Source organism: Mustela nigripes, chromosome 13 (assembly GCF_022355385.1).
Source record: "Mustela nigripes isolate SB6536 chromosome 13, MUSNIG.SB6536, whole genome shotgun sequence".
Classification (NCBI taxonomy): Eukaryota; Metazoa; Chordata; class Mammalia; order Carnivora; family Mustelidae; genus Mustela; species Mustela nigripes.
Window position 1 is genome coordinate 112527665 of NC_081569.1, and position 23317 is coordinate 112550981.

The 23317-nt window shown below is 45.7% G+C and overlaps 1 protein-coding gene across 1 annotated transcript; it reads left to right on the top strand.

Moving 5' to 3' along the window:
- The first annotated feature begins 9969 nt into the window (after nt 1–9969).
- On the top strand, nt 9970–19195 carry RDH12 (retinol dehydrogenase 12). The gene is made up of 7 exons (XM_059371312.1): nt 9970–10128; nt 11525–11643; nt 12142–12297; nt 12947–13051; nt 14132–14341; nt 15745–15934; nt 18356–19195. The coding sequence occupies exons 1-7, from the start codon at nt 10061–10063 to the stop codon at nt 18456–18458; spliced, it is 951 nt and encodes a 316-aa protein (XP_059227295.1). The 5' UTR covers nt 9970–10060; the 3' UTR covers nt 18459–19195.
- Nucleotides 19196–23317: the final 4122 nt, after the last annotated feature.

The window sequence follows — 23317 nt, forward strand, 5'->3', positions numbered from 1 at the left end:
TGCTAGATATGGCAATGGAAACAAAGGCAAAAATGAACTGCTGAGACTTCATCAAAATACAAAGCTTATGCACAGCAAAGGAAACAGTTGACAAAACCAAAAGACAACTGACAGAATGGGAGAGGGTATTTGCAAATGACTTGTCAGATAAAGGACTAGTATCCCAAATCTATAAAGAACTTACCAAACTCAACACCCAAAGAATAATCCAATCAAGAAATGGGCAGAAGGCAGAAACAGACATTTGCCCAAAGAAGAGATCCAAATGCCTAAAGACCTGTGAAAAAGTGCTTAACATCATTAAGCCTTATGGAAATGCAAATCAAAACTACAATGAGATACCGCCTCACATCAGTCAGAATGGTGGCTAGAATTAACAAGTCTGGAAACAACAGATGTTGGCAAGGATGCAGAGAAAGGGGAACCCTCCTACACAGTTGGTAGGAATGCAAGCTGGTGTAGCCACTCTGGAAAACAGTATGGAGGTTCCTCAAAATGCTGAAAATAGAGCTACCCTACAACCCAGCAATTGCACTACTCGGTATTTACTTAAAAATGTAGTGATCCCATGGGGCACCTGCACCCAATCATGCCCACAATAGCCAAATTATGGAACGATCCCAGATGTCCATTGACAGATGAATGGATAAGGATGTGGTGTATGTATACACACACACACACACACACACACACACAACACACACACATATGAAGTATTACACAGTCATCAAAACTTGAAATCTTGGGGCGCCTGGGTGGCCCGCTGCCTTCGGCTCAGGTCATGATCCCAGGGTCCTGGGATGGAGCCCAGCATCGGGCTCTCTGCTCAGCAGGGAGCCTGCTTCCTCCCCCCTCTCTGCCTGCCTCTCTGCCTGCTTGTGATCTCTCTCTGACAAAAAAAAAAAAATTGAAATCTTGCCATTTGCAGTGCCATGGATGGAAATAGAGGGTATTATGCTAAGTGAAGTCAGTCAATCAGAGAAAGGCAATTATCATATGATCTCACTCATATGTGGAATTTAAGAAACAGGGCAGAAGGTCATAGGAGAAGAGAGAAAAAAATGAGACAAGATGAAACTAGAGAGGCAGACAAACTGTAAGAGACTCTTAATCATAGGAAACAAACTGAAGATTGCTGGAGAGGAGGAGGGTGAAGGGATGGGGTAACTGGGTGATAGACATTGGGGAGGGTATATGGTTTTTTTTTTTTTTAAGATTTTATTTATTTATTTGACAGAGAGAAATCACAAGTAGACGGAGAGGCAGGCAGAGAGAGAGAGGAGGAAGCAGGCTCCCTGCTGAGTAGAGAGCCCGACGCGGGACTCGATCCCAGGACCCCGAGATCATGACCTGAGCCGAAGGCAGAGGATTAACCTACTGAGCCACCCAGGCGCCCCAAGGGGGAGGGTATATGTTGTAATGAGGACTGGGTATTATGTAAGACTGATGAATCACAGACCTGAAATTAATAATATATTATGTTAATTCATTGAATTTAAATTTTTAAAAAGTTCTGTATTATCATTTATGCTGCCAAATTGTAAACCCCCTCCTTCTTCCCAAACCTTTTTTGGAATGTCTGTTGCACACAAATGGAAGCCTGCAGGAATTCACAGAAACCTGAGGGAGATTCTTGGTCTTGCCAATAGATATAGGAAAGGAGTTTAGGTCAACTTTAGGTAAAATCAAAAGATAGAGTGATTAGGTTACATCTTTCTCATTAAAATATAATAATCAAAGATTGTTAAAATAAATGTGGCAGAATAACTTTCTGAAACCTTCAACTTATTTGGCTTTTCACTGCTCTGGAAAAGAAATCTCCCTCTGATTTATGGTGGCGGGTGTAGGAAAGCCAGATACTGTGTCAACGTATGAATGCAACTCATAGTGCTTAGCACTGCAGACTTGTGGGTAGGAAATGAGTAATAAGGTTTGCAGTGCATGAAGCCAGGCGCATCTATCTGGGTGGCTCAGCCGGTTAAGCATCTGACTCTTGATTGTGGCTCACGTCCTGGTCTCAGGGTCCTGGGATTGAGTCCCACATCAGGGTTCATGCTCCAGAGTCTGCTTGAGATTCTCTCTCTCCTCAGCCCTGATCGCTCTCAAATAAATGAATAAATAATAAAATCCTAAAATAAAAAATAAGTGTATGGAGGTAGAAGCTAATCAGTGGAAAATTCTTCCAATCATCTGAAAATGTTGGGCACCTGGGTGGCTCACTAGGTTAAGCATCTGCCTTCAACTCAGGTCATGATCCCAGGGTCCTGGGATGGAGCCCCTCATAGGGCTCCCTACTTAGCGGGAAGCCTGCTTCTCCCTCTGCCTGCCACTCGCCCTGCTTCCGCGCTCTCTCTCAGTCAAATAAATAAGTAAAATCTTTAAAAAAAAAAAAAAAAAGGTAAAAGTTTAAGTGGAATGTTTGGTTCTCATCCATGCCTCATCAAAATGTGAAAGATCTAAATAAACCTCACCCCACCCGAGATCTGCACAAGCACGTAAAGTGTTTATTAACCAGCCACTTCTGCTTCTGTATGAATGCTTGCTGAACGCACCGGCTGACCAGCTACTTCCGCTTCTGTACAATCGCTTGCTTAACGCCCGCTGGCTCCCTACACCAATCAACCAACGCCAGGTATGATTTTTTTTTTTTTAAGATTTTGTTTATTTATTTGATAGACAGAGACTTAGAGCCGGGGCATAGCCAAGGCGATCTTGACCCAACACCTGGGTCCATGGCGACGGCCAGTAGCTTACCTGTCTAAGAAGCTGGATTCAGTAACAGCCGGATGGCCACCGTGCCTCTGGATGATAGCAGCTACTGCCTTGATGGTAAAGGAACTATGGGACAGGAGCTATGGGTTACTACCCCACATGCCATCGAGGGCGTCCTCAAGCAGCCACCTGACCACTGGCTCAGCAATGCCAGACTCACTCACTATCAGGGACAGTTGCTTAACCCTCTCAGAAGTATTTTCATGCCACCAACCGCCCTCAATCCCGCGTCACTTCTGCCCGACCTGAGCGCACCGCTCCACGACTGCACCGAGATTTTGGCCCAAATGCATGGAGCGAGAGAAGATTTGAAGGACCAGCCGCTGCAGGATGCAGACATCGTGTAGTTTACTGACGGCTGCAGCTTCGTCCACGAAGGACAAAGGTATACAGGGGCCTCGGTGACATCTGAAACAGAAGTTATTTTGGGCGGAGGCATTGCCTCCGGGCACCTCAGCACAGAGGGCTGAGTTAATCGCCCTGACCCAGGCCCTAAAGTTGGGGCAGGGCCTCCGGATGACTGTATACACGGATGGTCGATATGCCTTTGCCATGGCCGACATGGAGCAATTTACACAGAGAGGGGGTTGCTCACCGCCGAAGGGAAAGACATTAAAAACAGGGACGAAATTTGGGCCCTGCTAACAGCCATCTGGGCTCTCAAGAAGCTAGCCATAGTACACTGCCCTGGCCATCAAAACCCAAACGATCCGGTCTCCCCGGGAAACAACTTTGCTGACCAAACTGCTCGCCAGATAGCCCACAGGACCATTCCAGTGTTGCCAATACAGCTGCTCGACCCGGGGCCCCGAGAACTGCCACCTCACCCTGAGTACTCTGAGGAGGACATCACCTGGATGAGTAAACTCCTGATGACTCAAGTCAAAGATGGTTGGTGGCAGGACTCTAAAGGCAATATCATCCTCCCCGAGGCCTTGGGACAGGCAGTCTTAGAGCGGATTTATCACACGACCCATTTGGGCTCCAGAAGGCTCCATCCAGAACGCTTTCCCACATCCCGCTGTGATTGGATCCCGAGAAAGGGGAACCCTGCCGGGGGCCTACTGGGAGATAGATTTTACAGAGGTAAAGCCTGGAAAATACGGCTATAAGTATTTACTGGTGTTTGTAGATACCTTTTCAGGTTGGACTGAACCTTTCCCAACCAAGCATGAAACAGCGCAGGTTATAGCAAAGAAACTACTCGAGAATATCTTGCCCATGTATGGCTTTCCTGTTATGATGGGATCAGATAATGGGCCAGCCTTCGTTTCTAAGGTAAGTCAGGGCCTGGCTTCCGTACTTGGGGTTAATTGGAAATTACATTGTGCATATAGACCCCAGAGCTCAGGACGGGTAGAGAGGATGAATAGAACCTTAAAAGAGACCCTTGCTAAATTGACCGTGGAGACTGGCACTAACTGGGTGGCTCTACTCCCCTACACTCTGTATCGGGTATGCAACACCCCATACAAGCTGGGGCTCATGCCCTATGAAATCATGTATGGCAGGCCTCCTCCCATCATACCCAAACTCAAAACCGATCTCCTTGAGTCGGACCAGGATAACTCCCTCTTGTTTTCCCTCCAAGCCCTGCAGCGAGTCCACAAAAGAAGGGGAGGGGAGAGAGAGAAAGAAAGGTTTTCAGTTCTTTCTCTTGCTCTAATTCATAAGAGGCTCCTTTCCAGAGTAATCAGGACAGGGATAACCAGGTGGCTAGTGCAGTATGATCCCTCTTAGATTCGGACCAAAGGTCGAATCATGGAGCAGCTTCCCAACTTCATAGCATTCCCTAGGAGAATGGCATTACCTTCTGACCTGTGATTTATCAGTTGTAGGAAGAGGGCCCTTCTCAGTGGTGTTGCAACTGCTGAGTACTTTTTCACCCCTGAATTTCAGATCTGTTCCCATACTGGTTCTCCTGGTGTTTTCATCCTGTTCACTCTATGATTTATATCTATGTTTCTTTCAGATTGAATGTCCATAAAAACAGGTACTGCTTCATGTCCTTCGGTGTTGATTACAGTGATGAAATAGGTCATGGTAATGTGGCAACACGTGTTTAAAAATGTCTCCATACTGGTTTGAGAAATAGCTTCATTTTATGATATTGCAATGATGAGCAAAATTAAACCGGTAAGTTTGTTTTAAAGGTTTCAAAGTGCTCTGGATCTCTTGGCTCAAAACTTTAATTTTTAATAAGCCATGGGCTATAAGTTCAAAATGTACAAAAGGATCTACAAAGTACATTCGGTGAAAAGTTTTCTCTTCCTGTCCCCCTGTCTCCCTCCTCCAGTCCTCCTCCAGCTCCCCATGTCTTGTCATCTCTTCTGAGACAGTCTGGTCATATACAAACAGATATTGCCCAAGTATTCCCTCCATTTTTTATTTTTATTTTTTTTTAAAGATTTTATTTATTTATTTGACAGAGAGAAATTACAAGTACACTGAGAGGCAGGCAGAGAGAGAGAGAGAGAAGAAAGCAGGCTCCCTGCTGAGCAGAGAGCCCGATGTGGGACTCGATCCCAGGACCCTGAGATCATGACCTGAGCCGAAGGCAGTGGCTTAACCCACTGAGCCACCCAGGCGCCCCTCCCTCCATTTTTTAAGCAAGTGATAGCATATTATAAACACTGTTCTTCTCCTAGCTTTTTCACCTAACATGTCTCAAAGATTGTTCTGTTATCACTATGCTTTTTTTTTTTTTTTTTTTTAAGACATATTGATTTGTTCACTTGAGAGAGAGATCTAGAGAGAGCACAAGCTGGGAGAAGGTCAGAGGAAGAAGCAGACCCCCATGTTGAGCAGGGAGCCTGATGTGGGACTCGATCCTGGGACTCTGGGATCATGACCCAAACCAAAGGCAGACACTTAACCGACTGAGCCACCCAGGTGCTCTCAATATGTTTTTGTGTTTTTTTTTTAAAATCATTTATTCTGGGGCACCTAGGTGGCTCAGTTGGTTAAGCATCTGCCTTCAGCTCGGGTCATGATCCCAGAGTACTGAGAGAGATCAAGTCCTATGTCGGGGATCCTTGCTCAGCAGGGAGCCTGCTTCTCCCTCTGCTTGCAGCTCCCCTGCTTGTGCTCTCTCTCTCTGACAAATAAATAAATAAAATCTAAAAAAAAAAAATTATTTGTTCTTTTTTTAACAGCTGTATAGTATCTATTGCGTAGGAGGCTGTCTCCGTTACTGTGGACAGTTAGGTTTCTCAGTTTTTGCTATTACACATATTGCTGCAATGACGACCTTACAAATAAAGGGACTGGGAAAGGCTAGGTCAACAGGTGCATGCTTTGCTTTACTAGATGTTATCACACTTCTCTCTGAAGGCTGTTACTATCACCTCTCCCACTATCAGCCCTTCATTCCTTCTTCACACGTTTGCCAATGGACTATCTTTTTGGTCTTTGCCAATCTGTTAAATGAAAAGTAGCTCCTGGTGTAATTTTATTTTTTAAAAAATATTTTATTTATTTATTTAACAGAGAGATCACAAGCAGGCAGAGAGGCAGGCAGAAAAAGAGGGGAAAGCAGGCTCCCTGCTGAGCGGAGAGCCTGATGCAGGGCTTGATCCTAGGACCCTGAGATCATGACCGGAGCTGAAGGCAGAGGCTTAACCCACTGAGCCACCCAGGTGCCCCTCCCGGTATAATTTTAATTTGTATTTCTCTTGTTATGAGTGAAGTTGGACAGCCACTTGTATTTACTTTTCTTTAAACTGTTATTTCAATTGGGTTGTTTATTCTTTTTCTTAATAAGGTGTAGGAGTTCTTTAAATACTAAATAAATTGGACTCTTGTCTCTAATATGTGTTGTGATGATACTCCACCCCTCCCACCAGTTTCTTTTCCACGTTGCCTTGTGTTTGGTAGTTTCTGTATTGAAGATTTTTTCTTTTTTTGGTTTCTGGGTTTCTTATCTTATTATAAGGGTCTTACCACTCCCTTATTTTCAGATCTGTCCCGTGGTTCTTGTTAGTACTTTCATAGTTCCATTTTTTATACTTTAGTCTTTGATCTGTTTGAAATTTTGGTGTAAAGAGAAAGGTATGGATCAAGTTTCCTTTCTTCCTACTGGTTACCTAGGTATAGTAACACTTCATTAAATAATCCATCTCTCTGGGCCCCTGCGTGGCTCAGTGGGTTAAGCCTCTGCCTTCCGCTCAGGCAATGATCTCAGGGTCCTGAGATTGAGCCCCGCAACGGGCTCTCTGCTCAGCAGGGAGCCTGCTTCCTCCTCTCTTTCTCTCTGCCTGCCTCTCTGCCTGCTTGTCATCTCTCTCTGTCAATAAATAAATAAAATCTTAAAAAAAAAAATCCATCTCTCCCTCAACCCACACACTGATTTGAATGGTGTTTCTATCATCTCTAAATTTCCATATGTATTTGGGTCTGTTTTTTTGGCTTTTCATTTTGTTCTGTTGATTTATCTGACTATTTACCTGCCTGTATCACACTATTTACATTATTACAGCTTTGTTTTAATTTTTAATTTTTTTTGAAGATTTTATTAATTTATCTGACGACAGAGATCACAAGTAGGCAAAGAGGCAGGCAGAGAGAGAGGGGGAAGCAGGCTCCCCGCTGAGCAGAGAGGCCGATGCGGGGCTCGATCCCAGTACCTTGAGACCATGACCCGAGCCAAAGGCAGAGGCTTTAACCCACTGAGCCACCCAGGCGCCCCACATTATTATAGCTTTGTAACATAGTTTAACATTTGGTAGGACCAATCAATCGCTTGAAGGTGGTCTTTGGATTATAATATTTAATGTGTGTTTTTCACAAACTGTGTTATTTCCATAATTCTAGATAAATTGAACATCATCTCCACAAATGGGGGAGACCTTGGACTTGATTCAGTAGTACTGGGGAGCCAGAGACATTAGTACAAAGTTATCCAGATTTGAGGTTACAAGATGTACTTTCCTTTGGGTGTTATGGCATTGTGTCTGTTTCTCTGGCTGACCCTGGCTCAGATTTCAGGGAAGGAAGGACTCTAAGCATTAAACACCAACAGATCTTGTTTTGCATAAAATCTGTGAGGTGTTGCAGACCCACGGTTACCAGGAAGGGGGGAAGAGGACTCTGTCCAATCAGCTGGGCCATGCTGGTTCAGCAGACATCAACTGCTAGGAGGGGGGCCTGGGGGAGCACCAGTGGCAAGATCTCCTCAGGGACTTCTGGAACTTTGAGGGCTTTGCTCCTGTCATGGCCACAGCGAATGGGGGCCAGAGCAGGAGAAGTGGGAAGAGAGGAGAAAGGCACCATGCAAGTCACAACAGAGTCCTCCTGGGAATGCATAATCTGATTATGCCTTGTTCTGTTCATCAGGCCCATGAGATTCCCAAGGGGCAGGACTGTGTCTTCAGGGTACTTGACGCAATGTCTGACACAACAGGTGCCTAGTAAGTGTATGTTAAAAGGATGAATGAGGGGACTGGGCGCCTGGGTGGCTCAGTGGGTTAAGCCGCTGCCTTCGGCTCAGGTCATGATCTCAGGGTCCTGGGATCGAGTCCCGCATCGGGCTCTCTGCTCAGCAGGGAGTCTGCTTCCTCCTCTCTCTCTCTCTGCCTGCCTCTCTGCCTACTTGTGATTTCTCTCTGTCGAATAAATAAATAAAATCTTAAAAAAAAAAAAAAGGATGAATGAGGGAGTGAACATGCCACAGGAGTCTTCTTCATAACATGGATTTTCCGGGAACTTCCTGCGGCTACATAGGAAGGAGCAGAACTAGGGCACGACCCGGGGTCTTGTTCTGACTCTTGCTTGTCATCCTGTCCAGGAGAGGGATGCTGAGTGAGCAAGGGCTATGAACCCTCCTCCCAACTTCTTTCATATTTTCAGAGGGATCTAATAGCTTTATGTCTTGTGCTTTCACTCATCTTTAATAGCATCCAACTGAGGGGCACCTGGCCCAGTCAGTTGTGTGCCTGACTCTTGATCTCAGCTCAGGTCTTGACCTCAGGGACATAAGTTTAAGCCCTGCATTGGGAGCCCACTTTAAAAAAACAAGAGCATCTAACTGAAAGGTTAGTCCCATTAATTACTTCTTCCTTTTCCGCTCCGAACCCTTCAGTAAAGCAAGTGGGATAGCAAAGGAGTTAAGAATCAATACAAGTAATCTGGGATGCCTGGGTGGCTCAGTTGGTTAAGCAGCTGCCTTTGGCTCAGGTCATGATCCCAGTGTCCTGGGATCGAGTCCCACATCGGGCTCCTTGCTCAGCAGGGAGCCTGCTTCTCCCTCTGCCTCTGCCTGACATTCCGTCTGCCTGTGCTCGCTCTCTCCCCCCCCTCTCTCTCTGATAAATAAATAAGATCTTAAAAAAAAAAAGAATCAATACAAGTAATCAAAACAAGCAGCTCTTTCACAGTATTTCCTAGATGCCAGTGTGTCTCAGATTTTCTACCTATTTAATTAATTTAATACTTAAAACAGTAGGTATGTATTTTTACCATACCTGTTGCACAGTAGGAAACTGAGTAACTTATACAGGGCCGCGGAGCTTGTAAGTAGATTGGCTGGGATCTGAACTAGGAATTCTACTCCAAAGCCCATGCACTGAAACTCTTTCCTTGGCATGTACACATACGTGTTAACTTCACCGAAGTATAACATAAAATACAGGAAAGTGCACAAATGGAGTGTACGAATCACAGAATTTTCACAAAGCGAGCCCATCTCTATAACCAGTACCCACCAGAAAGAACAAAACACTTATCCCCCCAGGAGTTCCCAACTTGCCCCCTCCCACTCTCTGCTCCTTTCTCACCAAGGGAGACCATCCTCCTGACTTCTCTTACCATTCTTCTGGGGGTTTCTATCCTCTCTTTTTTTCTATTTTAATCATATTTGTGTTCCAAACATCATTGGGTCGGTTGCTAAAGTTAAAAATATTCTGTCTTGCAGGAGTAGGGGTCGGGGGTGTTAGGATAACACATTCCCTAGATAAGAGAAACAATTGAGGGTGGAGAGTTAGGTGGGTAGTCGCTCTATTTTCCCCTCATTCTCTGCCAGGAAGTGTGAGGTTCTGTCTTTCCACTGTCGGCTTCCCTGAGGACTACATCTCCCAGCAGGCTGTGCTCTGACAGCTCTCGGATTTAAATAGGATTCTGGGCTAAGCTTAGATAGAGTCAGGCTGCTGCTGAACACCCAGGAGCGAGAGGAGCTAGAGAAGGGAGAGGCAGTGCCAAGCAGCCAGGAGTTGGAGTTAGACCAGGAGCTTGAACCAGACTTGGAGCCCAAGTTGCTTTTGCTAAAGCGGCAGCGGCTGAAGAAGTTGAAAAGATGCTGGCTATGTTGGGAGTGCTCACCACCTTCCTTTCTTTCCTGTACTTCACAGCTCCATCCATCAGGTTTGTCTTATTTCAGTAACTCATGGAGTATTTTGCAAAGCCCTGGATTGGAGACACGGAGCTTGTAAGTAGATGAGTTCTCAGCTGCTGAAAGAAGAGAAAGGGACGGAGGCTGAGGGAGGGAAGGTCAGGGCAGATAAAGCAGGAAGGAGGTCGTTAGGAATCCCCTGGTGGAAAATGGGAAGGAAGCACCTCAGGGCTGGGAGAGAGGGGCTTGTCTGAATGCTGATGCTAGTGAACGCTTGACCTTATGAGGTCACTGAACACACAACAGAGGTGGGAGTGTTTAGGTTTCTCTGAAGGTCCCTAGGTCCTTTATTCCCTGCCCACGATCAAGGTGGCCCTGCTGGGCTACTATGGGAGGTCTTTGCTGAGGGACTCATTGTTAAGTACCAGGCATTTTGCAAAGGAAACAAACTCTTTTACCTTTGAGACTACCCCCAACTAATGATTTGGGATGGGTCTTCTGCTGTGGGATATCTGGAGGTGTCATAGTGTTCTGAGTGAAAATTTTGAAAATTGCTGACAATGAAGAAGGTTAAATGGACATAACAGGAACAGAGTGTTGCTCTAGGTCCTCGCATAGAAATCTGGGCTTAAGTTCCAATTTTGCCACCATTAGCAAGCGACTTGAACTTCTTTGACCCTCAGTCTTCTCTACTATAAAATGGGACTAATGATGGAGTGGTCAAGAGGATTAAAATAATTTCTCTACAGAAAGTGCCTAGCCTGATGCCTGGTAGTCAGATGATGCTCAGGAAATGTTTGTTCTGCCCTGTTCCCATCCTCTTTTTTGGAATTTGTCAAGTCAACTTTATATGAGAGGATGCTCCCTGTGCAGACATCTGAAAAAAGGAAGTTTCTCTCTGTGTGCCAATGGCTAGAATGGAATCTCTAGCAGGACGACAGAAAACTTCCAAAGGTGTTGGCTCTCTCAAACTGGAGAAGCAGCCCAAGAGTCATATTTGAATGCTGTTAATCAATTACTCACCGTTGATACTGGTTGAAGACCTAACCTTCAGGACCACTGATGCCACAAAACACCCATATGCTTTGAATGCAGGTTAGAGGAGGAAGCTGACCTCTGGGAACCTCTAGATGAGAGCTAGGCATCTGTGTTGACTAACAAGGACGCTCTCTGCTGGCCCTGGCTCAAAGAGCTCTTATTCAGTTCGTCCAAATGACCATTTGTAGTTTCTGGGCACATGACCTTCCAACCTGAGGTGATGAGCAGGATGCCCAGTGGGAAAACAGTGTCCCCTGAAGGTTAGCTTCTTTGGGTCGCCTGATGACAACTTAAAGAAATTTCTCTTGGAGGCTGAATGGATTTTTATCTTGATCTCAGTCTGGAATCGGGAAGGATGTGCATGAATGCTTTTGTTTCCCTTGCCTATAGGAAGTTCTTTGCTGGTGGGGTTTGTAGATCAAACGTGCAGCTTCCCGGGAAGGTAGTGGTCATCACCGGCGCCAACACGGGCATCGGCAAGGAGACGGCCAAAGAGCTGGCTCGCAGAGGCAAGTCCTCCCCCTTCCGTGTTCATAGGACAGTGCCTCCTGCCTTCTCACTGGGGGGAGGGGAGGTGTCTGTCCACATGTTCTTGTCTTTCCTTCTGGGCTTAGAGTTCTGTTCAGGAATTCAAGGAACCTAGAATTCAGGTCCAGCTCTGATACCAACTTACTCCATATCTTAAACTTTCCTCCCTATTCCTTCCCTAGGGTATAAAGGGAAATAATGATGTCCATGTATAATATTGGTCAAATCAGTTATTCTAAGAGGAGGTACCAAGCAACATTAAATGCCAGTGGGTAAAGACCAGGGTTCCCAGCTTCGGGTTAAGCTGACAACAAAGAGACTGAGCAGTTCTACTAGTGAGAATTCCAAGGCAGAATCGAGCCACTCACAGTTTAGGGATGGCTGGGCTGGGAGAGTGCTCTGTCTCCCAGTGGCAAGCTCACGTCTGCTTTTTCATCTTAAGGTTTGAACGCATTGCCCTCTCTTTGCTTTGGCCCCAGGAGCCCGGGTGTACATTGCCTGCCGAGATGTACTGAAGGGGGAGTCTGCAGCCAGTGAAATCCGAGCTGATGCAAAGAACTCCCAGGTGCTGGTGCGGAAACTGGACCTATCTGATACCAAATCCATCCGAGCCTTTGCTGAGGGCTTTCTGGCAGGTAAGGCCCCCGTGAGTAGACAGAAAAGCAAGAAGCTGGGTGTGGGAGTGGCTGCTCCACCCTGTGCCACTGGGGACCCTTACATCAGAGCCACCATGGATCCCACCGGACAGGTTCTGCCACTTGAACCAGCAGGGCAAGGAATTGGCAGTGGACAAGCTGGGCAGGATCCTTATCATCCTTTTCCTCTGCAATGGGAAAGTTGGGCTCTCTGTCTGGGCTTGCACCTTGGCATCAAGGTGTGGCCCTGATGTCACTCTCTTCTCTCATCCTGAGACTCAACCTTCTGTGGCCACAGGCACTAGATGAAGTTGTGTTGTTGCCAGAATTCTTCTGTGTCTTGGAAGATGACTAGCTTCCACCAAGGCCTATGAAATTCATGAAGGACAGGATCTGTCTTGCTTTATGGCTCTATGTCCAGTGCATAGCTAAGTGGGCCTCGCCCAGAGTCAATACTCAGTATACATTTGCTGAATGAATGAATGAGTGGTGTCCCGGAAGATATCAGTAGCTAAATTTAGAAACCCAATGACTGTTTATTAAATATCACCGAGATAGATCCAAGGGCAAGGAGAAAATACTCAGGATTGCAACAGGCAGCTAGTGGACTCCTTGCTAACGACAGGGTCTGCTTGGTTTTGCTCTATAGAGGAAAAGCAGCTCCATATTCTGATCAACAATGCAGGGGTGATGATGTGTCCATATTCGAAGACAGCCGATGGCTTTGAAACCCACTTGGGAGTCAACCACCTTGGTAAGTTTTGTTTTGTTTTAAAGATTCATTTGTTCATTTTAGAGAGAGAGGTAGAGTACAAGAGGGGAGGGAGGATCAGAGAGAGAGAGAGAGAACCTCCAGTAGACTCCCCACTGAGCACAGAGGCTGACACAGCTTGATCTCAGGACCCAAAGATCGTGACCTGAGCCAAAGTCATGAGTTGGCTGCTTAACTAAATGAGCCACCCAGGTGCCCAGATAGGTATTTTTGAGTGACTGAAAAGCAAGAAAATCCCATCTTGTTTTCTGTATGGAGGTGACCCTATATGAGTGCTGAGAATCTCTAGTGGTCCTCAAAGACCCCAGGATTCCAGTTGGAATTCCAACTGGAATCCTGGGGTCTTTGGACATACTGGTTTTTCACTCTTTTTCCACTGACCAGTACAGAAAAGTGAGATCCTCCTACCCATACCACTAAGAAACCCCAAAACTCGGGAGATGCCAGGAAGAAGAATGTCATTCTTAGATGGGGCCTTGCAAGGCTTGCCAAGCAGGGTCAAGCATGGCAGGTGCAGGAGGGTGTTTGGCTGGAGAGGAACACATCTATAACAGAGGGCCACAAAATCAAGGGTCAGACCATGGAAGAGGCAGACCTTAAGGACCTGAGGTATGAATGAGGCTGGCTTCAGAATTCAAGGTGATGGCTCTAGTGAGATCATGGAACATGTTCTCTGGTTCTAGGCAAATTATTTTCCCTGACTATTCCATCCTTCCTTCTGTACATGAATGTACCTGGAAACTCAGTTGGGGAATCATGACCAAAGGGTGGTCGGAAGCCAGCAGGTGGCAGGTGGCTGGATTGGGAAAGGGCAGAGGGACAAATAAATACAGGTTAAGTCTGTATTGCCTTACCTGTTGTCTAGCTCTGGGCCTCGCCTTGAGGAATCCACCAGGTCAGACTGACTGATCATTTGCCCTGAGTTATCACAGCATCAAAATTTGTTGATACCCAGAAGACAGTGAGCTGCTGCTGAAATCCTACCAACAGCTTCGACCCTCTGAGCCCGGGTACAAAGTCGGCTCTTCTCACTCCAATCTCCCTTGCTGGCTGTCCTTGCAGGCCACTTTCTTCTCACCCACTTGCTCCTGGAGCGGCTGAAGGAGTCCACCCCTGCACGGGTGGTGAACCTGTCATCTGTGGTTCACCATGCCGGCAAGATTCACTTTCATGACCTCCAGAGTGAGAAGTACTACAGCCGAGGTCTGGCTTATTGCCACAGCAAGCTGGCCAATGTGCTTTTTACTCGGGAGCTGGCCAGGAGACTCAAAGGTAAGTCTGCAGAAAGGGCCCGGACTAAGGTAGCAAAAGCAAGGTTTTTGTTCTTGAGGTTCAGATCAGAGGTTCACAGAAACTTCTGAAGTCACGATGTCAAACAGGCACTGTTCTGTGGTAGCTTTATACCCTAATGAGAATGAGATTGTAAACAGACTAAAAACAATTCTTGTCCTTGGGAAGCTTAAAATGGAAGAGGGTTTGGGAATCCGCAAAATGTCCTTACATTCATGTCCCATCTTATCTCCTCTCTATTATCTCATTTGACTTTTCACAACAAACTCTTGTAACAACAGGCAGAGAAGTTACTATTATTACTATTGCATGGATTGAAACTGAGGTTTGAAGAAGTGGCTAGCCTGAGATTAGATGCCACACAAAGGAAGGAGTCCGGAGTGGCATGTGGGAACTCTGCTTTAAATTCAGGGGGCTTCCTTCTGTGTGTGCCACCTGCCAAGTTCTATTTGGTGAGCTAAGCTACAGAGCTGCCACTGCCTGGAGTCGGAGAGTTCTGGCTGGATGTCAGGCCCCTGGGTCTGAGCTCTTGCCATGCCACACAGAGCTACATGTGTATATGGATGTGTCCCTTTAACTTTCCCTGATTTCATCCTCTCAGCTGTAAAATGCGGGAGTCTTCTCTTAATCCTACGATTCTGTGCTCCCCGGAAGTTTTCACTGAGCTGCTTGGCTTTGACACCTGCAAATCTGGAGACCATTTGCCACCAGGAATAAGTCAGAGTCTGGGAACAATGGTATTCACCATGAGAATGCAGGAGGTGGAAGAATAGGGTAATTATTAGAAGAAATAATAATGATGATCATAACTGAGATAATGCCTATGAAGCAGGTAGCATAGCCCTTGCTCATAATAAGTACTAAAGATAGTAGAGGCACAGGGGGTGCCTTGAGGTCATGTTAACCTCCGTTATCTCCATCAACACCCCTCAACCTATATTCCATAAAACGCACTTGCCCAGCAGTTGCAATGCAAAGTTCTAGCCTCCTGCCTTCCAACTAGTTGCTTCCCCTAAGCTCCTGCCACAGAAATTTCAAGGATACCACTGTTAATAATTGATACTCCTCCTCCCCCATCTACTACTACTACTACATGTGGCTGTTTCTATTATTAATACTTAAGCCACAGAGTAAAGTTGACATTGAAATAGAAGTTCCTTCCATCAAGCACTCCTTATGAAGCACAGAAGGCTGAGAAGGCTATAGATCTTTCTGGGAGAGATCAATTAATTCCTACCAGATTCTACCTGGCTAGGAGAGGCACCTTCTGAACCTGGGGTTTTGTTCTCTGAGTTTCTTCTCATTTGTACATTTTGCTGCAGGAGATGAGCTAATTCTTTGGGCTCGGATGAGCCCCTGAACTAACAGTGCTTCCTTTGCCCTAGGCTCGGGGGTCACCACTTATGCTGTGCACCCAGGTGTCGTCAGCTCTGAGCTGGTCCGACACTCCTTCCTCCTGTGCCTACTCTGGAGGCTCTTCTCCCCCTTCATCAAGTCACCTTGGGAGGGGGCGCAGACCAGCCTGCACTGTGCCCTGGCTGAGGGCCTCGAGCCGCTGAGTGGCAAGTACTTCAGGTGCGTGGAGGCGGTCCTGGTTGGCTCCATCACCTGGCTCCCGGGGGTGGAGGGGTGAGGTGGGCACAGGGCTCCCTGAGCTCTGCATCCTACCCTGGTGGCCAAGGTTGTGCCTGATCATGGAATCCAGGTTTGGGTTGGGCCTGCAAATCAAGTGCTGTTACTTTTCCAAGGGAACTTACATTAGGAACTAGGCAAGAGTTGCTTTTATGTTTCCGATTTATATCTTGTGTGCCACATTTTCAGGTAAGCTTTGTACCTTTCTGAGAGCTGTTAGAAAGGACTGTCCCTATTGGTTATGTCTTGGAAAGAACAGTAACAGGCCTTCTGGATCCTTTCTCTCCTCCTTGAAGCTTTTAGCTTATTTCTTTCATGAATTTGTTTATACCACTTAGCACAAAGCACGGGGGCAAGGTCACCTCTCTCCACAGTGAACTCTCTCCCAGTGGTGCCAAGATTGTACCATCTGTTGGGATGCAGAAATAGACATCTCACTGTTGAATCTTGCCACAAACTCAGTGGATAATCAGAGATTGGGAATAAGAGGAAGCCCAAGATTAAATCTCCTTCCCATTCCATGACGTGATCCATCCCCATCTGCTATTCTGTCCCATTTGTTGAAGGCTGTTCATTGGCGCACCATTTATTTGAGAGAGAGTGGGCGTGCACACAAGTGGGGGGAGGGGCAGTGGGAGAGGGTATAGCAGACTCCCCACTAGGCGGGGATACTGACCTCCTGGGGCTCCATCCCAAGACCCTAAGATCAAGACCTAAGCTGCTTAACCAGCTGCACCACTCAGGCGCCCCTGGTGTACCATTTATTAATTGAAGCATTGGTGATGACCAATGCATCGGTGCCCCAAAATAGAAGAATGGCTGGGGGCTCAGTTGGTGAAGCGCCTGCCTTGGGCTCAGGTCATGAGTCCGTGACGGGCTCCCTGTTCAGCAGAAAGCCTGCTTCTCCCTCTGCCCCTCACTGCACTCATGTTCTCTTTCCTTCTCTCATTCTGTCTCTCAAATATATAAAATCTTTTAAAAAAATAGAAGAATGGATAAATCATAATAGCCAATGTTGCTTGAGCTCTTGAAAGTGTTTGGTACTTTTCTAAATATTTTGCATGAAATAATTTATATAATCATCACAACTCTAGGAGGTAAATAATAATATTATCCACATTCTGCAGACAAGGAAATTGAGGCACAGAATAATTAAGTCTTGTTTAAGGTCATATAGCTTGTAAGTGGTACACCTGGGATTCAAACCCAGGCAGTCTGGCTGGCAGGCTGTGCTGTTCAGGGTGGCTGCCGCTAGTCATGTGTGGCTACCAACCTCCTGAAATAGGGCTTGTTCAAAATGGGGTATGCAGGAAGTATGAAATGTGCACCAGATTTTGAAGACATAGTATAAGGAAAGAAACTTGAAATATTTCATTAATAATTTTTATATTGAAAAATTATTGAAATTATACTGAAATTATCTATATTGAGTTAAATGAAATATATTAATCAAATTCATTCCACCCAGTTATTTTTCTTCTTTAAAATGTACTTTAAAAATTTTACTAGAGGGGCACCTGGGTGGCTCAATGGGTTAAAGCCTCTGCCTTCGGCTTGGGTCATGATCCCAGGGTCCTGGGATCGAGCCCCGCATTGGGCTCTCTGCTCAGCGGGGAGCCTGCTTCCCTCTCTCTCTGCCTATTTGTGATCTCTGTCTGTCAAATAATAAAAATTTCAAATAAATAAATAAATAAAATCTTTTAAAAAAATTTATAATTAAAAAAAAAAAACTATTTAAAGAAACACACACACACACGCACGAAAAACACTGTGAGCACTGTTCTGCCCCCACCTCCTCATGCAACTAGCCCCCTCCTCCATCTCTGCTCCCTCCCAAACAGAAGAAAACAGGATGCTGAGGATGGGGCTCATGGGGCACAGGTGGATCTGCAGATAGAATTGAAGCGGTCTGTGAAGTTGTTTGGGAAGATGGTTGCATCTTCAATTTCACTAATCTCCACCTGAAATTTGACATTGCCTTTGATGACAAATGTAGGCCATAAACTGCAGAAGCAGCAGTGATACCTGTGACTTTGTCACCAATAAAACGAAACATTTTCATGTCACATGGCAATTGGTACAGATGTCTCGCTGGGTCACTTCTGCTCATCAATACTGCAAAGGCCGGTACTCTTGTTAGACCCAGCACAAGCTCCTGTTGTAGAATACATTAACGGAGAAGCCTCTGTATCACTCCATCACGCACCAATCTAAAATATTTTAAAACCACATTTCAATACATTAGTTCCTTTTCATCCGATATATCTTACACATTTAGAAATATATTCTGAGAAAGAGGCCATCAACTTTTCCAGACTGTCGTTTTCCACTCCTGGATGCTCACGCTCTTTCTTTTCCCTCCAGTGACTGCAAGAAGGCCTGGGTGTCTCCCAAATCTCGAGATAACAAAACGGCCGAGCGCTTGTGGAATGTTAGCTGTGAGCTTCTAGGAATCCAGTGGGAGTAGAGCTGGTGGAAGAGCCATAGCTTTATCAGGCCTAGTGCCTGCCTTGCTGAAAGGGGACCAAGGAGAAGGACCCCTCGGAAGGACCATCCTCCTGGCTGGCTGCTGTTGAGAATCCTGCCCTGCTCTGATTCTCCTGACTCTTCTGGAAACCTTTGCACACCCAACTCTCTTGTGAGGCTGGTACATTGCACAAGATGTTCACACCTATGGAGCATTCTTCTCCAAGACTTGCAGAGTCAGCTGCCCTCTCTGGGCAGGAGGACTGGGCAGATGCCAGGCTGGGCACAGGGATGGCAGAAGAGCCTGGGCAATTAGGTCAGTTTCCTCACCAATACCAGAAACGCCAGCCAGCATGCTCAGCTGATGTGACAGAAACATCAGTGATTTATATTTTATTTCCAGGGACTGTAGACCCAAACTCTGGGCTGATCTCCTTCCTCTTTGAGATACTAATCACCACCACTCTGGAGGCTAGACCAACTCGGGAAAATCTTGGCTTATCCTTAGTCGACTTTGGTTTCTTTCTCTGAGCATCCTGGAGCCACTGCATGAAGCTGGCCCTTCCCATTTTCTCTTTCTGGTTCTCTTTAAGAAATTGAAAAAATTTTTTATAGCTTTATTGAGATATAATTGACATAATATTGGGTAATTTGGGGCCTTCTCATTTTCAACTGCATAGATGCTTTCTTTCCACAAAGTTCTCTTTACCTGAAATTTTAGAGGAAATAAAGACTGTGTGTTCATTCTTATTGTCTTCTTTATTTTGTCAGGGTAGCCAGGGAGAACTGGAACAAAGCAGGGAAGGCAGCCTTCCTGTAGTATCTCACCCTACCCCTCCACCCATAACCTTCTTAGAATATTGCGCGTGGGTGCAAAATAAGATGGTTCCATTGGGTATTTTCTGTAGGTTCTTCCAGCTCTCCCATTTTATTGTCAAAGATGTAACAGGAGGAACTTAAATCACACAGATGCTGATCTCCAGTACAGATTAAGGCCAAAGGTAATATAGGACTTCATTTAATTTGATACCTAGATGCAGAAAGACCAGCCCTGATAAACCCTCCACCTAAAATTGCAGTTCTTCTCTCTCCTGGCCTCCCTTGCTCTCCTATGCTTTGTCTCTGCCGCTTGCTTCTTGTCTCAAGTGCTCAAGTTCACCAAGAGCAGGCAGGCGCTGACCTACCTGCGTGATCTTTCGACTGACATAGAAAGTCACGCTAGTGGTTCTAGTCCTACCGGATCCAAAGTGCCTCTAGGATCAAAAATGCCCTTTCCCTCCATAGCAAGGAAACTTTTCTAAAAAAAACCTTTTTATCACATGGATTTTCAAACAGATAAAAGCCTAACAAGTAGTATCCTGAATCCTCAGGGACCTGCCCATCATTCAGCATCCACATGGGTAACGTTTTGTCAGTCTTGTCTGTTTCCCCCGTGACATTTTTTCTCTGTAGGCTGAGTTGGGATATTCTCAAGCACATTCCAGACATTGTACATTCACCCATACATACTTTATTGGGTGTATCCAGATAAGAACTTCTGTTTTTTTACACAACCACAGTGCTGTTGTCACTCCTGAGAACATTAATAATTCTTGAATATAAGTTAATTCTTGAAGTTCAAGTTTCCCTTGTCTCACAATGTCTTTTTACTGTTGGTTCGTGCAAATCAGGGAAAGAGAAATGGTCTTGAAAAAATATGAAACTTTTCTTTCCTGAAGCCCCAGCAAATCTCTTTGTGCCTCATTGGCCTGAAGGAATACTACAGATGGGCTCTGTTAATTGGTTTAAGACAATGATTATCCACACCTAAGCTGGGGGTCATCCCATCCACCCCACCAAGGGGGAAGAACAGTAGCTAACTCAGAGCACTTATGTTGATTAGGATTAGCTACCCTCACCTGAACTCTCTGGGGTAGATACTATTTTTATCTCCATTTTACTGATGAGGCACAGGGAAGTGAAGCAGCTTGCTCAGGTTCCTATAGCTGGTAAGTGGCGGAATAGAAGGTAGTCTGACTCCTGGTCTCTTAATTAATCTGATCTCTTAATTGCTATGCTCTATTGCTTCCCAGGGTAGAGGGAGCAACACATTCAAGCAATAATTCAGGACCATTAATGGGCAAAGGAGCGGAGGCGGTAATATTGGGGAAGCAACCAATGAATGTTCACTACTGGGACCCACAATCTCTGCCTTGCAGGTTGTTGGGTCTGATGAAAAGCCTGGTGAAGAATAAAGGGTAAAAAAAAAGAGGAGATAGAAGAATAAAACAAAACAGGCAAAGACCATGCAAAGGTGGGAGATAGGGCTGGTGAAGAGTGTGCAGGGCACGGACGATCCTGGATGTGTCCTCTGGACTGGAGGAACAAGCTTAAAGCCAACACCAAGAGCAGGGGCTGTGGAAGGCAAGCACGCAGAGGGGCTCTCTGTCCAGCCAGAACAAGCAGACCATGGGTGTGAGAACAAGACTCACACCCGTGTGCTTGTTTAAGCGCTAATAAGCCATGGCACCTGGAGGCAAGAGGGGTGGGCTTGGGTGGGGATGTTTATGCATGTCAGAGGGGGCTGGCTGTAGGCAGAAGAAACAAAGCCATGCCGGGGCTCCAAGGAGCTGAGTCTAGCCTCTGCAGGCAGGCGACACTGGTATTGGGATTGGTGGTGTATGACTCTTGAGTAAACTCGTTCCCAAGGCTGGGTTCCTCCACTGTCACACATTCAAATATAGTTGTTTTTTATCAAATTGGAGTCTTCTTAATCTCAAGAAACAAGCTGAGGGTTGCTGGAGGAGGGGGAAGAGGATAGGGTGACTGGGTGATGGACATTGGGGAGGGTATGCGCTACTGCGAGTGCTGTGGATTGTGTAAGACTGATGATTCACGACCTGTACCCCTGAAGCAAATAATACATTATATGTCCATAAAAATAAATAAATAAATAAGAGTCTTCTGTGGAACCCCTTTTCACAGAGAACCCAATGCTAACACATTCAAAAGATTGCTCCTTAAAATACACAGAAATATATACATTACGTGCATTTAGAATTGTTTGGGCTTATTACACTTTATAAACTGTTCATGTTTGCCAAGTTACTTGCTAGCGTGATTGGCTTAATGAAGGTCATGTTATTCTTGATTTGTGTCAAATCTCTGAAATCCGAAAAACCTTTTTGTATATTTTCTGAGGTACTCAGGGTGCCTCGGGGCCAGTTGCTGGGAACAAGGAGCTTTTAGCCCCAATCTGGAGTACAGGGGTTGGGAATAGTGAGGGAGCAGAGCCCAGACCTCAGGGCCAAGATGGCAGCTTGGTTTTTTTTTTTTTTTTTTTTAATTTTATTTATTTATTTGACACAGAGAGAGATCACAAGGAGGCAGAGAGGCAAGCAGAGAGAGAGGAGGAAGAAGGCTCTCTGCTGAGCAGAGAGCCTGATGTGGGGCTCGATCCCAGGACCCTGAGATCATGACCTGAGCTGAAGGCAGAGGCTTAACCCACTGAACCACCCAGGTGCCCCGGCAGCTTGGTTTTAAGAGCTTGTGGGTCTAGGGGCACCTGGGTGACTCGGTTGGGCAACTGCCTTCGGCTCAGGTCATGATCCCGGAGTTCCGGGATCGAGTTCCGCATCGGGCTCCCAGCTCCATGGAGAGTCTGCTTCTCCCTCTGGCCTTCTCCCCTCTCATAGTCTCTCACTCTCTCTCTCTCAAATAAATCAATAAAAATCTTAAAAAAAAAAAAAAAAAGAGCTTCCGGGCCTAATGCTAGCAGGGGCCTACATGAGCTGGGGAGACAGATGAAGGCAATTTGCATGAGAATCTGGCACTCCAGAGGGAAGGACTTCGCTCTCCCCTGTTTAATGGTCTTAGGAACTTTGGGGGCTGAGGGCTAACCTTAAGGTCATGGTGTTTGGTGGAGAAATCCTTCCTCTTGAGTTATTACCTAACCCTGGTCTCTGGAGAACATGGAAATTGCTCCAGTGCAACTTCTTCAATCAAAACTTGCGTATGGCAGTTCCCTTCCTTCCCAGAGAATGACTCTACTTGAAATGTGCATTATTTCCTGCCATCCTTGGCAGGTGGCAGAGCTCAGCCAGCTCAAAGTGGCACAGGGCTGGGGTGGTTGCTCCTCACCACGATGCTATACTACCTCTCACTTAAAGAAGTCTGTGAAATGTTATTTGGCCAGGGAATGAATATGTGTATATATAGATATATATTGTGTATATATAGATATGTGTATATATATATATACACATATATATACACATATATATGTGTATATATAGATATATATTCATGAATATATATCCAACATATTCATTAATATGAATATGTATTATATTCATATATTATATATATTCATTCATCTATACTTATTATTTTTTAAAATTTTATGTATATTTTTGAGAGTGAGAGCACGTGAGAGAGAGCATGGGGCTAGGGGTGAGGAGAGACAGAGGTTGAAGCAGACTTGAGGTGGGAAGCTCCGTTCCAGGACCCAGAGATCACGGCATGAGCCAAAGGCAGAGGCTTAAAGGACTGAGTCACTCAGGTGCCCATGGCCAGGGAATATATTTTAAACCTGAAGTTTCCTATCCTATTTTATTTTATTTTTTAAAGATTTTATTTATTTATTTGACAGAGAGAGAGAGATCACAAGTAGGCAGAGAGGCAGGCAGAGAGAGAGAGAGGGGGGGAAGCAGGCTCCCCACTGAGCAGAGAGCCAGACTCGAGGCTCCATCCCAGGACCTGAGATCATGACCTGAGCTGAAGGCAAAGACTTAACCCACTGAGCCACCCAGGCGCCCCATATTTTATTATTATTATTTTTTATGATTTTATTTATTTATTTGACAGACAGAGATCACAAGT